Below are 13,602 nucleotides of genomic sequence, written 5' to 3'. Positions count from 1 at the left end.
TGCTCTTGAAATACTCTTTATCCAATGCTTTTATCTGGAATTCCTAATAAAGTATTTGCATTTTGAATATATAAAAACTAGAATAATGTAATTGTTATTGGTTTATTTTTTGAATAGGATCCAAAAATAAAAAATATATTTATAATAAATAATAAATAAAAATAAATTAAATTAATATATTAAAAGAAAATATTTTTAGTAAAAGAATAATATTTTCATTACAATTATTTAAAAACTACATAGTTTTAAAAATTAACGAACAAAAAATTAATTTAGTGAATAAATAACTAAAAATCTATATAGAGATATAAAATTATATATATATATATATGTATATTACGGATCGGATCAGATATTCGTCTTTTAAATAATGAGTATTTGTGATTTATTCTTTATTTGACGAATATTAAATTTTAGTATTTTTTTCAATTCATAAAGTTACAAATATTCAAATTTTTTGAATCGAAACGAATAAATGATCGGATCAAATTTACGTATATTTTGCAAGAAGGTAAAATGTTGAAACCGTAAATAATAAACTAGCAGTATTTGACCATTTATCTACTACCTAGATGAAATCTTTATTATGGCTTTGAATGTTAAAGTGCAGGATGACTAGAACGCTATGCGGGAAGAAAATCATGTTACTATTCAGCTATAAATTTTGCTGTTAATTTTATAAATAAAATAAATAATAAAATTTGAAAAAGAATAGTGCGGGACACATTTATTCATTAACCGCACCCATAAATGAAAAGAAGCTAACATGGTGTGGTTATGAGATTGATAGAGTGTGGTTAAGTGGATATATTATTGTAAATCATTTTCTTCATTTATTTACCATATCTTTATATTAGCTTTACTTATTTACTTGAATTTGAGGTTGATACAGTAAATCAAAAACGGTTTCTCTCTTTTTTAGAGAGAGATTTTTTTCTCCAATAATCTCCTTCTTATCTCTTTCAAATCTTTCAGAAGGGGAGGTTTCGCCGTTTTTTTGATTCTCATCACCGGACTCTTCCAGTGTGCGTCCCGACGGTTCGGGCTTTAGACTCCGGGAAGCAGTGGTTCCCTCAACACTCTTCGCTGGTTCTTGACTCCGGGAAGAGGTGATTTTTCTACATCTTCTTCACCGGCTTTTCACAGGGGGTTTTCACTGTTACGATCGCTCATCAATCTAGGAGGTTCAATTGGATTGACGTCGGTTGAATTTTTGATAAGATGAGAGCGATTTCTTTTGTCTCGCTAGAAGCCTTTTTTTGCGGAGGAGATCTCGGTTTGTTCAGATTGTTGATATCCGACAAAGGTTTTCAAGCGGTGACAAGGTCAAAGATGGGTGAGTCGTGAGTAGCAAGTGGTGTCTTTCCGGTGGTTTGGGATGAGATCTCGGGACAGACCCGATGAAACTCTTCCTTTGAATAGATGTTACGCGGAAAGATGGTGGTAAAAATAGTTGAGCCGTGAGTTCCGGCGAAACCAGAGGCGGTTTTCGTTTTCCGCGGTGCCTAGGTGGTTGGGTCACGATGTTGTGACCGATTGACGCGTGGTGAGAAACATGGGCGTCGATGCGTTCTTGGGAGGACGCGTGGCGATGGAGCCGCGTTATCTGGGCGGTTTGGTTACGTGGGTTGGGCTTAAAACCCATTTTGTTTTTTTCATGATGGGTCCGTCTGTTGGACTTTCGTTGTAACTCTGTAATAGGGCTTAGTCCCTTTAATAAATTTACTAGAGGAAAAAAAAAGCTTTACTTATTTACTTAATTTTATTTTTATGAGTACTTATAAATATATTCACTCAGTTACATCAACATTAGTTTTTGGTTCAGTTCTTTCGTTTCTATTTTTCTAGAAACATAGGATTCGTTTGAGTTTGGTTTGGTTTCTGTTTAATTCGGATAACAAAATCTAGAACAAGCTTATATCCGAGGTCATTCTGGATCCAATTCAGTTCCGTTTTTTTGGGTAATCTAAATTTAAAAAAACAAGTTTTCCGATTAAATATCAGATTTTTTTTGAGTTTTAGATGAGAAAATATGTGAATATGATTTGTAAAGTTTTTAAGATATATAAAAAGGTCTTTTTATAAATTAAATAAATAGTTTTAATTAAATTTGTATAGCTTATATCTTAATTTAATTTTGTGTAAAGAACAATTACTGAAATTATAAGTTTTTAAAATAAAATAATTGTGTATAAATCTCAGTAATAGCATATTTAATTTTATATTTCAAATATATAAAGTAATTTTAAAAATAAAATTTATATTTTGAAAAACTATATTAATTGCACTAATTATTTAGTTTATAAAGTGTAAATATATTAAGATTTGTTGGTAGTAAGTAGGTCTGGACACATGTACCCGAAACCGAAAAATCAAGCTGAAATATATTTTTCCGGGTTTAAATCCTGTCAATTTTACTAGTGGACTTATATCTCTAGAACCGAAAAATTAGAACCAAACCAAAATCGAATCGAGAACCAAATAGATATCCAAATTTTATAGTTTATATATTAATCAAATAATTTTAAAATATTATTTGTATGTCGAAATACCCACAAATATTATTCATATTTCAGCTATATAATTTTTTAAAAAATAATGTATATTTAAAATTATATTAGTATCACTAATATTTTAGTTTATATAATATAAAATAGATTATATATCCCGCAACTACACTATTCATTATAAATATCACCATTAATATTTTGTTATGAACCGCACCGCTTAGACGAACCGTACTTGTTCTGCAGTGTGCATTTCTCATGTATAAACCACAGTAAAACTGCACCGCACTAACTAATCCGCTTGTGTTGCACCGTCCAACCCGCTCTTACCATTTGGAGATATTATATGATACATCATACAATACACTAGAAGTTGACACGTGAGGAGAACCAAATAGTTGGCAGGATAGAATCATATTGTCAACACTAGTATTCACAGTCACCGTTGGATCGAACTTCAGAAAATCTGACGGTTTTATATACGAGTTAAGGGGACCACCCAGTTACCAAGGTAGTCAATGGCTATATGTTTAAAGAAATGAGAATCTTCTTTTATCTTAGTTCTACTACTTTACTTTTATTTTTGTTCGTCAGCTGATATAACTTTTAACCGTTTAATTTTAAATAGCCAGCTCCTCCTCCCCTCCCCCCTTATTTTTCATTAATCGCTGCTCTAGTAGAATTTTTAGTCAAATCACTATCGCAAATATTTAATTAGAATGATTGTTAGCTGTTTTCCACTATATGCTGATAGCTAATTAGGTGAATTAGAAGTTAACTAGCAAAAGCTGCTTTTCGTTGCTCCTCTCCCGCTTTGTACTAAACAATTTCAGTTTAGATTTATGGAATATTTCAGTTGACAAAAAAAAAAGTTAACAAAAGACTATGTTTATTATATTGCCAAGTAAAGAGTCTAGAACGCTATGAAAAAATATTTTAGGTAAGTTATTTTTGTTAAAAATAATTAAATAGATGTGGTTGAGAAGTTAAAGTCTTAAATTCTACTCCCTCTGTTTCTTAAAGAGTGTCGTTGTGACATTTTTCACACAGATTAAGAAAGTTGTTGAAATATATGTAAGTTGTAATTAATTATACTTCTTTGACCAATAGTATTTTAGATAAATAAATTTATTTATAAAATCAATGTAGTTTGCAATTAATTTTCAACTGAAAGTTAGTATAATTTACATTGGAATTGTAAAGTGACACTCTTTGTGTAACAAAAAAATGAGATCAGAGTAACACTTATTATGAAACAGAGGGAGTAATTGTTTTGAAAACCCCCTTAAATAGAGTCATCAGCATAGATATGCAAATTATTGAATTAGTTAATTGTAATTATAGCTGACAAATACTATTGTCTATAGAATCTAAAGATTTTAGTGAGGACAAACATAAAACATAATTAAAACTAAAGAAGTCAAATATCACAATTATTATTTTTAATCAATCATCCTTGTCTCGTTGACAACTCTTCCTCAACCAAAATCTAGCTGGTCCTTCTTTCTCTATTGTGTGAGTGAATGTAATCTTAATATATTAATCATCAATTAATAATTTGTACTATTTTTAGTTAAATTTAGTTTTCAAATTTGCTAAATAATTATGGAAATTTGAGTAAATTGATTCTATGTGTTATTTATAATTTATTTGTCTTTCTTTCCATTATAATGATTTTTATTTGGAAAATATATTTTATTAAAACTGGGTGCCAAGTGGGTCCCAGTTAGAAGAGTAGACCAAACTTTGATTGCTTTATTCATAGAAATCTCAACTCAATCACAACCGTTAGATCAAAACCATCCCGGTTTGACTTTAATATCACAGCCTGACCCGGTCACCTCCTTTCCCCATATATCACGCCACCCTTCTTCTCTCTTCTCACACCCACAATCTCTCTCTCTCTGCTCAAATCTTCTCTCTTCTCTGATATTTAAAAAAATATACAGTGAAATCGTAATGGCCGTCGATCTTATGCGTTTCCCCAAGATAGATGATCAAGCGGCTATCGAAGAAGCTGCATCGCAAGGCTTGCAGAGCATGGATCATCTCATCCGTGTCCTCTCTAACCGCTCCGACAAACACAACAACAACCTCGACTGCTCCGAGATAACCGATTACACCGTTTCCAAATTCAAAACGGTTATCTCTCTCCTTAACCGCACAGGTCACGCCCGGTTCAGACGCGGTCCGGTTCAATCCACCCCATCTCCTCAGAAACAACAACAGAGTCAAATCGTTAAAATTGCTCAAACGGAGGCTCCGATAGTTTCTCAACCGACGAGACCAGCTGCTGTTGCTGTGACAACACCGTCGAGGATGATAGTTCATTCGAATCAGCCGAGCTTAACACTCGACTTCACTAAACCTACCATCTTCGGATCCAAGAGCTCTGAGATCGAATTCTCCAAGGAGAACTTCAGCGTTTCTTTGAGCTCTTCGTGCATGTCGTCGGGCATAACCGGAGACGGTAGCGTATCTAAGGGATCCTCAATCTTCCTCACGTCGGCACAGCAGCCTGTCACTTCCTCCGGGAAGCCACCGTTGGCTGGTCAGCCCTATAGGAAAAGATGCCTTGAGCACGAGCACTCGCTCTCGGAGGGTTTTTCCGGCAAGATCTCCGGCTCCCCTTGCCCTTGCAAGAAACGGTATGGTTACGTCACCCACCTGTCGCTTTTAAACAACTACACCATTGCCCACGCACTTCAGTTATTTAATTTGCGAATATTCAACGATTAGTTGACTTTTACCGCCACTTTATGATTAAATTAAATTAATCATCGAATAATAATACAATTAGGTATAGTCCCGCGTTTCGGTCTGGTTCCGACCAGGGATAATTAAAGTTATGTAATAACTCGGGTTTTTGACCGTTGACTATTATCCATTGAACTGAAGCATGCATCTAGCTCATTATAGCTTATCCAGCGCACGATAAATTAATTATTAATTCTTGTTTAATTAACACGATTACGTTAATTAATATGTTTTTCTTTCTTTTATTTATTACAGTAGAAAAAGTCGGATGAAGAGAACCGTGAGGGTACCGGCGATAAGTTCAAAGATCGCCGATATTCCGCCGGACGAGTTTTCATGGAGGAAGTACGGTCAAAAACCGATCAAGGGCTCACCACACCCACGGTAACTTTCATACACCTTTCTATAATCAACCGTTGTTAATACTCGTGATCTAAAAATCTAACGGTGTTAATATGTCTTATGATCCAGTGGTTACTACAAGTGCAGTACGTTTAGAGGGTGTCCAGCGAGAAAACATGTGGAACGAGCTTTGGATGATTCAACGATGCTTATTGTGACTTATGAAGGAGAGCACCGTCATAACCAGTCCGCGATGCAGGAGAATGTTTCTTCTTCAGGCGTTACTGATTTGGTGTTTGCTTCGGCATGACTTTGACTTGTATTTTTTTTTTCTTGAGTATTAGAGGGGTTGGTTTGTAAATCTTTTACTAAAAATATATTTTGATTAGAAACAACTAATCTGGTGAAAATGTATTTTCTATAACATATTATCCTGGTGCATTATAAAATTAGATTATCAGCAGATATGGGATCGGTATACAGGTAGTGGTTATGGAATTAGTTGCGCAAGATTATGGACTTATGTTCTTCATTTTTTCCGTGGATCATTACTTTGTTTTATTAATACAAATATATATAGTTGGTGGCTTTAAAAGTAAAGTTGACTAAGGGATTAATGATTAGAAAGTCAAATAAGTTATTAATGAGTTAGTTCAGGTTGGGTGTTGAAGTCACGTACCTTTAAATAAATGTGAATTTAATTTATTATCTTGTGTTAGTTAGAAGACAAGTAAGAGTCAACTATATTAATGTATGCAGTTGGAGAGTCTTGAACGAAGTTGCGTGTGCAATTTTTTGACAATTTTTAATCCATTTTTCATCTGTCAAAGTATATATCAACATCTATCCATAGGATTAAGTATTTTAACCTTTTCGATTCATTATTCATTTCGATTCGATCCAAAAATTCCAGATATCTATAAATCTCTAAACAAAATAAGTATTAAAATCAATATCCACTAAAAACAAAATAAATCACAAATACTAAAAAATTTAGAGGTGAACAATATCCGATCTCCTTTGAATTATTTACTGATAGATGTGTATCTATTACTAAATATAGAGTTTTAAATGTATACTAGATGGTTGGCCTTTACTGATAGATGTGTATCTATTACTAAATATAGAGTTTTAAATGTATACTAGATGGTTGGCCTGCTCATGCGGGCTTAATAATCTTATAAATATTTATTGATACATAAATTATTATTTCAATAATTATCATGATAAGTTATGTTTATACTCTTAAACTTTTAAATTGGCGATATATATATCTATAATTAAGTTTCTCATTACAATATATATATATATATCTATGACTATTATTGAAATTAATTTTTAATATTTATGATTAAAAATATTATTTACAGATAACAACATAATATATATTAGAACTGTTTTATTTATTATTGGCCAAAATTGTATTATATTAATTTACGTTCAATAATCTAATCTAATAGATAAACATAAAATTATTAAAATAAATTTTTAATTATAGTACATATTATATATAACTATTTATTATATACATGATCATATTATCTCTATTCATGTTAATTAATACACATGCATTTGTCACTAAAATTAACTTTTTATAAAACCAAAACACATGTTAAACTATTATTTGATGTCGGCTCCTAATTGCTCTATCTAACGGGTTCCTAGGTGTTTCGTCTGCTCAGGGGAAAAAATTTTTTGTATAATTATTTATTAATATATGCATTACTAATGAAAATATTATAGTTATAAATCATAATTTTTTTTTCATTTGAAAATTCTTATGTATTGTAATTTTTAAAAATGGTTCATTTATTATATTTATTGTTAATAAATAAATCTTAAACATCACTTAATATTTTTTTGATTATATGTGTCTTCTTTAAATTTTTGAACTTTTTATTAAAAGTTTTTTCGGATTACAACACAAAACATATATATAATATATATAAATTATCTTTTATTTAAAATATATATTTTAAGATTTTGAATAACTCTTACTATTATTAGTTTTAAATTCGTTTTATTTTTTTAGCTAATATAATTTTTTATTCATTAAGGGTACAATCGATATTAACCAGTCTAACTTTTACGAAAAATCACTTCGCAAATAATAGTATAGATTTCCGTTATGTAGTTGGTAAGTCGATTATTTCACTCTTTTCAACAGGAGTATAGAGTCTTCCTTCCATGACCAACTTCAAAATAGTGAGTTATTAAGTTTTGTATGTCTCTTTTGTATTTCTAGATCGCAGTTTCATATTGGTCTACTGTGAAAGATGTGATTAATAAGTCTCCTTCGTGGTTCCATATCATATTCACGTGAAAGAAAGAGGAAACGCAAAGGCTTCAGAAAATTTTCTGATGGCTACAGGTTTGCTGATTATTAATTTCTCATATATTGCATATAAATTTCAAACTTTCTGATTTTGTAACGTAACAAAACAAACTTCGCAAACTTATTCAGAAGTATATTATTAACTATTTGTCAAAAAGTATATTATTAACTTTATTGAAACGTATTGTGTCTCATGCCACAGTGTACCATGTATCTGGTCCGAGAGGAATAGACGACTTCGGGACAACATCTCGTCTCCTCAGGCCATCGTTTTCAAGCTGTTAGACAGGTTCATAAGAGATGCATGTTAGAGAGATCAAAAAGGGATACACTTAGTCTCTCCTTTCATCCTTTGTTGTACCTTACTTTTATTTCTATTTGGTGCGAGAAAAGCACAATGGTGACATTGTTGTGCTGAGAAAGTGTTGCAGTCAGGTCTTCAATTTTAAAAGTAAGGTAACGTTCATCCAACAGTACGACCATCTTGTTTATTTTCTCTGTACAGTTTTTAAGCATGAGTTCCACTAATGAAACCACATGCTCTAATTTTGCATCCTTACAGAGCTTGGCCCATGCGGCTCGATTTTTTGCTCGACACCATTTGTTCACATTTAAGCCTTGTAATTCCAAGTAAATGTAAAGAATCTGCACCTGCATCATAGAAAATACAGAAGCGGGTCATGGATATATACGAACTCGATGATAGCTGGCAAAAAAAAAGAGGTTAATAGGTGGTGAATATATATACCGGCACGTGGAAGCTAGTCTTTCCATGTACTGTTAGCTTCTCTAAATCAAGTGAGTTTTGTAACAGTCTTTTTATGCCAGGAATAACATACTGACAGATCTTTGTATCAAGAGTCAATGATTTGACTTTGAGCATCGGGAAAGGAACACCACCAATCTCAGCAAGAGATACAATCTGAGAGAATGAACAATTCAAACGTTCTTAGAACTTATATAAGTTCAACTTCTAATGAAAAAAACAATCCATATAGAAGACGTTGATAGTGAAACCAACTGATTTTTAGGTATTATATAGAGAATGCAATAATTAATATGAGACTAAAAAACCTTTTATACCTGAATAAAGTTTCCACCAAGCGTAAGCTTCTCTGCGTTCTGTAACTTATCTAGCATCTCTAGCACCTTGACTTGGAGTTGGAGAAAATCAGTTTTGATGTGACTCTCAAAAAAGGAAATTTCAAGCTCAGCTTCGGTTAGAGAAGCGACATCAACTAAAGTATATGATGAGTAATGAGGGTTTAACAATCTGAGAAAATGGATGTGTGGTGCCACAATCTGCGTTGGCTCCCCGACTGTCACGCCAGAGTTTACTTCTAAAGTTTTCAGACGTAGGGATTTGCTAAGATCAATGACCTTTAGTTCATCGCAGTTAGACAACGTTAAGTCTTCGAGAACCGGACAGCCGGAGAGAATCTTGGCCATTGATTCTTCAGAGAGACTACAACAACTCAAGGATAACTTCTTCAAAGATGTCCACGACACAGTACTGCACCCGGGAACAATCATATGGTAAGAGCTTAACGTAATGCTGAGTTGCTTGATAGAAGAACTGCTGTAGGAGAAATCAGGAAGCCTATAGACACAATAATTACGCAGAGGAAGGAAATTCAAGGAAAGATTCTCAAGGATGGGACAACCGGAGAGAATCTTGGCCATTGATTCATCAGAGAGAATACAACAACTCAAAGATAACTTCTTCAAGGATGTCCAAGATACAGTACTGCACTTGGGAACAATCCTTTGGGAAGAGCTTAATGTAATGTTGAGTTGTTTGAAAGAAAAACTATTATAGAAGAAATCAGGAAGCCTATACGGTTCAAGGAACTCCAGGTCAAGGGATAGATACTCAACGTCGTGTGACATGGCGAACTTGATCCACCTGTCGATGTATGGTATGTTCTCTTCATAGGATGTTACTGTGAGGTGAAAACTCTTTGTCTTGGGAGCTGTGTAGCGAGTTAGGGTTTGGTTTACCGAATCTGCAGTCTTCAGTGTATCCACATCTAAGGAGAAAGAAGGTATCTCGCACCACACATGCCTCCAACGTCTAGACAAGAGGGAAGTACTGATGGATTCTTTGGTGGTGGGAAGAAAGCATAGTATGTGTTGGAGGATCACATCTGGTAAATTGCTGATCAAGTCTTCAGCTCCTTCGATCAAGATGTCGTCTGCCATCTTTATTTGCGACATACTGTATATTCCTAGCTAGGGCTTTTATTAGTAGGGTTTTATGAAAACGTTAATATAGTCGAGCTCTTTCAATTCTTATACATACTAACCCAAGTTATTAATGGGCTTAACTCGAGTTTCGCTGCTTTCATAGACCTAGGAGATTCAGTATGCTTCCTGCAGGAATCAAACATGGTCGGTCCATAGAGCTGGATCATAGTCACACGACGTAATTAACAAACAGTTCGAACGGCAGATTTTGGTTTGGTCTTCACGTTATCTTTTGTACTTTTATGTAGATACTTGCCAGACACTATGGGACAAGCAATCAGCAGAGGGCCACAGGGTGTGAATGCTAAGGAGATTATCTCTCCCAGAAGAATGCTTTTGAGTTCAAACAATGGTGGAACGTGTCTCTCTCCTGAGTCTCCTCCCATCACCTCTCTTCTTTACCAGTTATCTCTAAACTTTTATTATGTTACATGATGTCCTTCAAAATGATTTCACTTGTCTAGCAAGTATTTGTGTTATATATATATATTTATATTTTTTTTCTTTTTTTTGAAAAACATATTTCCTCCCAAGTTCTAAAATTGTTACATCTGTGTGTCTTAAATCTCTATTGTACCAGTAAAATGCCCAGCACTCGTGGGTGCGGGCGACACTCGTTATCAAGGTTGACATCTGGGGGTGCGGGGGCCGCAGGTACGGTATACCTTTTTCGGTTTAGGAAAATTACTATTTCTATTGGGAAAAGGAAATCGGGTTTTTTGAGGCTGTATAAATATGGGTCTAAGGATTTGTAAATTATTATCACATCATTAATAAGAAACCCTAAACGGGTATTTGCCTCAATACGTTTTCTTCTCTATTCTTCTTCTAACCTAAAAGACGGCTGTTCACAACAAGTGGTATCAGAGCCAGGTTGCGAACCCTAAAAGATGACCGGAGGAAGTTCTCTTAAGTTCGATGTTCCAAGATTCGATGGGAAGGGAAATTTCGGTCTGTGGCAACGGCGTGTTAAGGACTTGCTTACGCATCAAGGGATGAAGAAGTCTCTGTTGGAGACGAAACCGGAAGCGATGGATCAGGATGATTGGGAAGAGATGCAGGATAAGGCCGTCTCAACGATTCGACTCTGTTTGTCGGATGACATAACACATCAGGTGATGGACCTCACAACTTGTAAGGAGATGTGGGATAAGTTGGAAAAGATGTATATGTCAAAATCGTTATCTAGCAAACTATACCTCAAGCAGAGGTTGTTCGGTTTGAAGATGTCTGAGAGCGGGGATCTGGTTGCACACGTCAACAACTTCAATCAAATCATCGGGGATCTGGTTCGTGTGGATGTGAAGATTGAGGACGAAGATCAAGCCATGATCTTGCTGTGTTCTCTGCCTCCTCAATATGAGACGTTGTTAACAGCTCTAACAGTCGATAAAACGACCATAAAGCTGGAGACAGTTTCTGCAGCACTACTCTCTCACCATGAGAGAAGGCAGAATACAGGCGTGGGTGACAACTCTCAAGGTGACGGGCTGTATGTCAGTCAGGATAGAGGAAGGCAGCGGGGGAAGCAGCAGGATGATACTAGCAAGAAAAGGTCAAAGTCAAAGTTCGGGAAGAAAGTAGTCTGCTATAGGTGTGGCAAGCCTGGCCACTATAGGAGAGACTGTCCGGACAAAGGGCAGAATTCGAAGGAGACGTCGAACTCTGCAAACATGGTTCAGAAGGTGGAAGACTCGGAAGGATCAGCTGAGGATATGCTTGCTGTTACGTCAGGTGATTACTCGGATACCTGGATAATGGATACAGGCGCTTCATTCCACATGACCCCTAACAGGGAGTGGTTTGAAACGTACAAGGCTGGAAACATGGGCTCTGTTCGACTTACGGATGACAAGGCGTGTGGTGTTGTGGGCATTGGACAAGTCAAGTTTCGGATGTATGATGGGACTATCAGGACATTAACTGATGTCAGACACATACCAGTCATGAAGAAGAATCTGATATCTCTGGGGTTGCTACATAGAAACGGCTTCAAGTACAAATCAGATGATGATGAAGTATTGAAGGTTTTCAAAGGTTCTATGATGGTGATGAAGGGACAGATGACAGCTGGAAGCGTATATCAGTTGATAGGGAACGTGGTTGTAGGTGGTGCTGCAGCTGCAGTTTCTGAGTCGGAGTGTACAACCTTGTGGCATATGCGTATGGGCCACATTGGGGAACACGGTTTGAAAGAGCTCTTGAGAAGGGGTCTTCTGGACGGGTTGAATGATTGCAAGATGGAGTTTTGCAAGTTCTGTGTGATGGGAAAACAGTCCAAGGTATCTTTTAAGACGGGCCAACACACGACAAAAGGTCTTATTGACTATGTCCATTCTGATGTGTGGGGGCCAACTCGGGTGCAATCTATGGGAGGATCAAGATACTTCGTTTTATTCATCGATGACTTTTCTAAGAAGGTTTTGGTGTACTTCATGAAGCAGAAATCTGAGGTGTTCGAAAACTTCAAGGTTTGGAAAGCTGAAGTAGAAAATCAGACGGAGAGAAAGGTGAAGTACTTGAGATCGGATAATGGCACAGAGTATACTGACGGGAAGTTCCAGAAGTTTTGTGTGGAGCATGGCATTCAGAGGCACTTTACAGTGCGTAAAACACCTCAGCAAAACGGTGTCGTTGAAAGAATGAACCGTTCGATTGCAGAGAAAGCAAGGTGTTTGAGGTTGAATGCAGGGTTAGCAAAGCAGTTCTGGGCGGAAGCAGTAAACATGGCAGTCTATCTCATCAATAGATCGCCAAGAAGTTCCTTAGAAGGAAAGGTCGCAGAAGAGGTGTGGACTGGGGTAGATATTGATCTATCAAACTTGAGGATATTTGGATGTCCAGCTTACATGCTAGTTGCGGGAGATGAAAGATCAAAGCTGGATTCGAAATCCAAGAAGTGCATTTTTCTAGGCTTTGAGAAAGGTGTTAAAGGATTCAAGTTATGGGATCCTGAGGCAAGGAAAAGGGTGTTTAGTCGAGATGTGGTCTTTGACGAGCAGTATATGGTGCAGCAGGCGATATCAGACCGAGTGCCTGTGACCATTGAGACTATCACGGATTCTGAAGTTACTCAGGAGGAGTCTGGTGCAGCTAAACCAGATGAAGTTAGTGATGAGCGGTCTGTGGAAGTGACACAGAAAGAGGTTCAACGTGAAACAGAGGAGAGTTTGGTTTCTAGAAGACCAAAACGTGCAATAAAGGCTCCAGTCAGGTTCGGGTTTGAAGACATGGTCAACTATGCTCTTATGGTCGAGATGGATGATCCTACCACCTATCATGAAGCTATTAAAAGCAATGAGAGGGATGAATGGATTGGTTCTATGACGGAAGAGGCAGTAAGTCTGGATAAGAACGAGACTTGGAATCTTGTGGAGTTACCTGAAGGGAAGAGAGCAATTGGCTGCAAGTGGA

General features: G+C 35.8%; 2 protein-coding genes across 3 annotated transcripts; one reads left to right on the top strand and one right to left on the bottom strand.

Annotated features, from left to right (window-relative positions):
• The first annotated feature begins 4,375 nt into the window (after nt 1-4,375).
• On the top strand, nt 4,376-6,069 carry LOC108818774 (probable WRKY transcription factor 11). Its single transcript, XM_018591710.2, has 3 exons — nt 4,376-5,155; nt 5,520-5,648; nt 5,736-6,069. Exons 1-3 carry the CDS (start codon nt 4,467-4,469, stop codon nt 5,914-5,916), a joined length of 999 nt encoding a protein of 332 aa, XP_018447212.1. The 5' UTR covers nt 4,376-4,466; the 3' UTR covers nt 5,917-6,069.
• Nucleotides 6,070-8,109: 2,040 nt separating this feature from the next.
• LOC108819923 (putative F-box/LRR-repeat protein At3g18150) lies at nt 8,110-10,181 on the bottom strand. Of its 2 annotated transcripts, none has more exons than XM_056991834.1 (4): nt 9,025-10,181; nt 8,690-8,863; nt 8,308-8,592; nt 8,110-8,219 (listed from the first exon to the last, which is right to left on the bottom strand). In XM_056991834.1, exons 1-4 carry the CDS (start codon nt 10,156-10,158, stop codon nt 8,133-8,135), a joined length of 1,680 nt encoding a protein of 559 aa, XP_056847814.1. In that variant the 5' UTR covers nt 10,159-10,181; the 3' UTR covers nt 8,110-8,132. The 2 variants fall into 2 exon arrangements, with proteins under 2 accessions (XP_056847814.1, XP_056847815.1); XM_056991835.1 differs by having other exon boundaries at nt 8,308-8,586.
• Between the last annotated feature and the right edge of the window lie 3,421 nt (nt 10,182-13,602).

The sequence above is a fragment of the Raphanus sativus genome, chromosome 8 (genome assembly GCF_000801105.2).
Source record: "Raphanus sativus cultivar WK10039 chromosome 8, ASM80110v3, whole genome shotgun sequence".
Classification (NCBI taxonomy): Eukaryota; Viridiplantae; Streptophyta; class Magnoliopsida; order Brassicales; family Brassicaceae; genus Raphanus; species Raphanus sativus.
Note: the sequence above shows the minus strand (reverse complement) of the source record. Positions and strands in the feature narration are given on the sequence as shown.